At 34.5% G+C, this 6,785-nt stretch overlaps 1 protein-coding gene across 1 annotated transcript; it reads left to right on the top strand.

Annotated features, from left to right (window-relative positions):
- Positions 1 to 1,046: 1,046 nt before the first annotated feature.
- On the top strand, positions 1,047 to 3,259 carry LOC123677874. Its single transcript, XM_045614604.1, has 2 exons — positions 1,047 to 3,010; positions 3,202 to 3,259. The coding sequence occupies exon 1, from the start codon at positions 1,239 to 1,241 to the stop codon at positions 2,826 to 2,828; it is 1,590 nt and encodes a 529-aa protein (XP_045470560.1). The 5' UTR covers positions 1,047 to 1,238; the 3' UTR covers positions 2,829 to 3,010; positions 3,202 to 3,259.
- The last annotated feature ends 3,526 nt before the right edge of the window (positions 3,260 to 6,785 follow it).

Below are 6,785 nucleotides of genomic sequence, written 5' to 3'. Positions count from 1 at the left end.
CTCAATTGGATTCATGTCTGGTGAGTTAGCTGGCCAGTTTATTCTCTGGATATTGTTCTCTTGAAAAATGTTTCGAACCCTTCGTTATCATCCTGATAATGATAAATGATATTATCCCCAAATTCAATTCGCAGAAGAACAATGATTAGTTCAATGATGTTTTCTACATAGTTAGCACCAGTTGCATTGTGGTAAAAGCGAGTATACACTCTATTAGTGATGACGTCACACACCGCCATTTTAGTTCTCCTGTCAGTGTTCGGAATCCAAACAAACAAATTGTCATTCAAATTAGTACGTTGTCGTTGAAGGAATTGGCTTATTTTGATAAATAAGATTATTTAAGTAACGATTTTACTATTAATTGATTGACCGAAGGCACGAGATTAATGCCAGTACGTTCGAACTTGAAGTTCAACTAATAAACACGGCTTTTTACAAAATCTGGGGAATGATACAGGATTCAAACTCACTGGTATTAACCTCGTTCCTTCTGTCTATCAATTAATACTGAAATCGTTTCTCAAATACTCTTATTTATGAAAATAAGACAATTCCTTCAACGACACCGTACTAATTTAAATGACAATTTATTTGTTTGGATTCCGAATACTGACGGGAGAACCAAGAATGGTGGTGTGTGACGTCACAATAATAGAGCGTATTGGTGGTGTTCTGCCCATTGCCGACGGGTAGCTCTAGTCCAGGTGAAAGGCGAGGTACTCTTAAAGGTCTTTTTGCCCTTAAATTTGAGGAATGCAACCGTTTCCTTATGGTACTAGTGGAGACTACCCGTCTATTGGTCCTCAAAAATTGACTTCGAAGGGCTTTTACAGAAACCGTTCGATTCCGTCGAGTAAAATTTGCGATAGAATGGTCTTTCCTTGCAGATGTTACTTTGGGTCGACCAGGGTTACCATTTTTGTAATGAATTTTTCAACATAATTGTTGAATTGTTGAATTGGTTGGATTTGTTGTCGGATATTGAAAACTTTATTATGTCTCATGATAGCCTTAATAATGATGATAAGAATAGTTTACGTGCAACATTATGTAATATAATCTACGGTTTTTATAAGAACTTCAAAACCAATTCATCTGATATTTTTCACAGATATTTACTGTACATTTTCAAGAAAACTCGTAATTACCTCAAAAACAATCCAGACATATATGTGGTTAATGCTGACAAGGGCAACAAAACTGTTTTAATAGATAGAGTTGAATATGAACAAAAAATGATGGATTTGCTTTCAGATTCTGTAACGTATAAGCCTCTTAAATCGGACCCAACAATCAAGATCCAGGTTGAATCTAACAAACTTGTCAAACATTTAGAAACTTGTTTGCTAATAACAGATAGTGAAGGAAAAAAGTTGAGAAAGTATAATTCCATTCCCCCTAAAATTTATGGTCTAGTTAAAGTTCATAAGGTAGGTTATCCACTGAGACCGGTAGTATCTTGTTGTAATGCACCTACATATAATATTTCGAAGTTTCTTTGCGCTATGTTGGGAAAAATCAGACCCTTATTCTCGTACTCGATTAAAAACTCTGTCGATCTCATTTCTAGAATTGGTACTATACCAGACATTCCTGAGGGGTATGTCTTGATAAGCGTGGATGTGAAATCTCTTTTTACGAATATTCCCCAAGATCTAGTGATACGGTTGTTACATGAAAACTGGCCTGTATTCAAGAATTTTATAGATATTCCTCTAGATATCATCGTTGCGATAGTCAACTTTGTGTTCAAAAATAGTTATTTTCAGTATAATCGAAAATTTTATGCACAGGTCAGAGGCTCGGCTATGGGAAACCCGGCTTCACCGATTTTAGCTGAATTAATTATGAACAATCTCATCAAGTTTGTTCTGTTGTCATTGGACTTTTTTATACCTTTTATCTTTGTCTATGTTGATGACATAATCATGGCGGTCCCTCGTGATAAAATAGAAATTGTTTTGAGAATTTTTAACAGCTTTCATTGTGACCTACAATTCACACATGAAATTGAAGAAAATGGTAGAATTCCGTTTTTGGATGTCTGGATCATAAGAGAGGGCGGACACTTGAAGACCGATTTATACTCTAAGCCTATTGCTTCTCACAGAACATTACATTTCAGTTCGTTACATACCACATCCCAAAAAATTGCAATAATCAAATCCATAAGACATAAGATCCTCGATATGTCTCACGAGTCATTCCATACAAAAAATTTTATAGAGCAAGCAACTTTACTCATTCAGAATGGGTACCCGAGAAGCCTTGTTAGTAGAATTTTTCACACTTCTACTCCTATGGTGACTCCTAGTTGTCCACCTGACTCGGATGGTGCTGATAAAAAGTACAATAAACTTATTTATATACCGGGATTAAGCCAGAGGTTGATAAAAGTTATGAGGAATTCGTCATCAATTATCGTCTCATATTATAATAAGACCGTCAGAAAACTATTTTCCCAACTTAAGGACAGGGATCCGGATTACAGGCAATCGGGTTTGGTTTACAGAGTCAATTGTAAAGATTGTACAGGTACATATATCGGACAAACTAGACAGTATTTTGGTACCAGGATTAAACAACATCAATCAGATTGCATGAAACAATCCAACACAACTGCGCTTGCACAGCATGCCATGTCTGAGGGACATCAGTTTGATTTTGATGACGCGAAAATTCTGACCAGGGAGAACAATTGGTTCAAACGTAATTTCAAAGAGATGCTCTTCATCAAGAGACACCCGAATTCAATCAATGCGCGGTCTGATATAGGTTCACTGAACATCGTATATTCGAACCTGATTAAAGAAATAAAATTATAATCTTCATGACATATCACTTTCCATCTGGTGCAGTTCTGTGTTACATTCGAATGGATGAACCTGCGACCGATACGTCAGAGAGTTTGTTTGGATCCCCGAGATGAAAGAAAATTGTTATTTTTATTTTCTCCACGAATTTGAATTTCTTCAAATGATTCACATCGTAATTTCTTATTCACAAGGTGAGCTGGTGTAATTTTCATTTGCGTTTTTTATGTTCCAGTTTCGAGTGTTGATTGTTTGTTTTTTCAATTGTAATACACGGTGAACCTGTGTGTTTGTTCTATATTGTTTTGCTGAGAGTATATTTTTAGTTAGTTCATATTCAAGATCTCATGCTACCCATTACTAATTTAGGTAAAATTGTTTTTAGCCTGAGGAAGGGAATAAATTTCCCGAAACGTTGCTGCTGAATAAATTATACATAAATAGTTCCTTGTGACTGATACCTTCACCTATAATTGTTGAAATTCACTACAAAAATGGTAAAATTTTTGCAGTCACAGTTCGCACGACTAAACCACTTTGGGTGGTCGTGAAGCATCTTCTCGGCCAGCAAGAGTGAAACTGGTGGAAAATTTTGACCTTATCGGACAAGTTACTAATGTGAGGAATCGAAGGCGTGTGCGTCGCTGAAGAACAACTGATAAAATACGATAAAATGATAAAAGTTTCAACACTTAACGGATATTTCAATGCGTTAAGTTAAGTTTTATTTTTAGTAGAGCGTAGTTTTACTTGTCAAATGTCAAAAGATGACAACTTCAAAAATGACAACCGTTCAGATGGCGGGCTATTCAGAATGAAACCTCTTATTGGAAAATCCTTTATTATGCGAGGATAGAAGTCTTTAGAATTGAAACAATAGAAAAATAATAGCTATATTTCTTTCCGATATCAATGGAACGTATATGTTTAAGTGAGACTAAAAAAATTATTGACCATGACAAACCTCACAAAAAAGTTGAGAAAAACGGGAAATCCGATAGAATTAATAACCAAGAAAAATTTATAGTTAAACTCAGCGTTTATATCGAGTATCAGCATCGTACTACTTATCAATATAACAAATTACATAGCAGTAAATCATTACAATATCACATGACGTACTTGCTCCTATAAACGATTCATTAAGGTGGCACCACCATTCTTCAAACGATCAAATTATGGATTGATTGAGTTAATGGTGCTATTCCGGTTCAAATTATCATAAAACCAGTTGAGAGATTCAGACTTTCGTCTCCGCTAGTTGGACATTTCGGGAGACAATATCATCGATATTTGGTATGATAACAAACACCCTGTTGAAGTTAATATCACTTTCTTTGTCTTTATTAACTTCAGTCAGCCGTTGGTAATTATCAAGACGGGTTTGCTTTCGGTGTGAACTGAATGTCACATCTGCTGAAAGAACCACCTGTACATCTTCTACCCCTTGAATCAGCTGGGACAACCCTTGAAATTCCATACAATATACAGGGTGAGTCGCGCAGACAGTTTTACTGCACAAATTTTCAACGTAAAACTGAAGTTTTTAAGAACTTCGATACCTGAAAGTGGTTAGAAGTGACTTTTAACAATGAATTATCAAAAATATTGAATCCATAATTATTTCAACATTACTTTGTAATTCATTTTTACATTGGTTTTCCTTTTTATAGGTATATACTATTTCAGTTCCTATTTATTGAGAATTGAGTTGCATTACGTTGATATCAATATTTTGAAACAATTATGAACAAAAAAATATAATAACAAAATAATTAATTAATATGAATTATCCTAAACAACAATGGTCTTCTGTCAAAGTGATGGTTGTCAATCTACTTGATTGAATACTAACTTTTATTTATTTTATTATTTATTACTAAAAGTTACTTTAAACCACTTCCAACAAACAAAATTCTTAAAAACTTTTAACTTTGAAAATTTGTGCAGTAATGAGAAACGACGAGAGAGTAACTCAAAAATAAAAACTATACAGCTATAAAAAGGGAAACCAATGTAAAAATGAATTACAAAGTAATGTTGAACTAATTATGGATTCAATATTTTTGATAATTCAATGTTAAAAGTCACTTCAGACCACTTTTCAGGTTCCAAGTTCTCAAAAACTTCACTTTCACGTTGAAAATTTGTGCAGTAAAACTGTCTGCGCGGAAATTTGAAGTACACGTCTCAGTTTAGTTTTTAGTGGTGTTTCCGAATATTAAAACAGATTTTCAAAATTCCGATGTACAGGGTGTTGTTTCGAGGATTCAAACGATTTATAATTGTTTGTTAACCCGGACCTGGTTTTTCAAGGCGGTTATTGCATGATACGTTTGGGCTCTCAATTAGGAACATATTTGCCAAATATGAAGAAAATATACCGGGTGTTTCGTTTGATAGGGCTTCATAAAGAAACGGGTAAAATTCATAAAACACCCTGTATCTCGCAGGCGCGGATCCAGGCCCCACTTTTGGGTGGGGAACTTTTAGATACTCAAAATACTGAAAATGTGGACCCCAGACACTTCCGCCATTTTTGGACGTCATTTTTTTTGCCGTTGATTAATATGGGTTTTCGCAAAATGTATTGAAGGTGAAATTTTTGCTGATCTTGTAATTATTTGAGCTTTAGTATGTCAAATTCTAGGAGGGCCGGCAAAATTCAAGAGGTGCCTGGGCCATTTGGGGGGGAACGTTCCCCCAGTTCCCCCCCCCCCCCAATAAATGGGGTATCTCCAGAACCGCCTTGGTGCCACCTATGATTTGTGAAGTATTTCCGTTTCCCAATGAAACACCCTGTATTATATTAATAAAGTATTTGGTCTTATCGTTCTGAGTCTCTCTGTTTCTTATTCGATAGTTTGGTTTTCGAAATATGAAAATCGACTATTTAAATTTTCTACTGTCAACTTTACCTTCTCAATAGGTTGTACTGATATGATTCCACGTAGTGTGTAATCAAAATATCGTATGTATTTATGATTTATTTTCAAATCGATTATAGAATTTCAGCGTTTACTCAGGGTGGATTCTAGATGATTGATTTCATTTATTATATTTAATTCAGAATTTATATTCCTTTTTTTTTAATTTACACACATCGTCAAAAGTCTTGGCCCCCCTATCAACTATCAATTTGTTGAATGTAACATGAAACTTTTTTATGTGAGGAATCTTTACTACCTTTTCACTTAAATAAAAACAATAAACCAGCCAAAAAAATATCTTGTTCGGGAGAATACAGCTGTTTTCGAAGTTAATCAGTTTTCAACGAATAAAGACAGTTGTAATATTAGAATATTCCGTGGAAAATACCGGGACATCCATATGTATTCAAATATATATGTTTATTAATGTTGAAACTACCACTGATGTGATGTTAGCACTCTATAGCTTTTCGTGTTCATGTGGATATTTTTTTCGCGATGTCTCGAATGAATCTTATAATAGAATACAATTACACAATTAACCTGTAACGTGAGACACCATAAAAACATTAAATTACATGATACCTACTTTCAACACATTCATTTATCACTTTTTGGAATATTTCTCTTGATGAATTGAATGCACGCTTGAAAACACCAATTATTTTCTATTATCCGAATTTTTTTTGGTTTTTGGCCTATATATTGGAAGCTACGCTAGTAACAGAAAAACTTCTTCAGTAAGAAGTAGAGGAGCATCAAATTTCTCATAAAAATCACTATTTAATTTTTTGAACCAATAGGTACTGAGATACAGCATTTCGAAAATGCCAAATTCAGAAAATGTTGCTTTCAGTGTAAAAAACTTGTTTGGGGCTCATAAAATTGATTCTTACAAAAAATTCAGCCAAAACTACGTGAATTATGTTCTTCAGCACTTTAAGAAGAATTCAATTGTAGTTTTCGATGGATATCCCGTTTGCATTGAGTACCAGAACCCTTAGGAGCAGAACTTCATCGGTGATCATTTCTACATCCC

This window comes from Harmonia axyridis, chromosome 4, assembly GCF_914767665.1.
Source record: "Harmonia axyridis chromosome 4, icHarAxyr1.1, whole genome shotgun sequence".
In the NCBI taxonomy this organism is placed as follows: Eukaryota; Metazoa; Arthropoda; class Insecta; order Coleoptera; family Coccinellidae; genus Harmonia; species Harmonia axyridis.
Note: the sequence above shows the minus strand (reverse complement) of the source record. Positions and strands in the feature narration are given on the sequence as shown.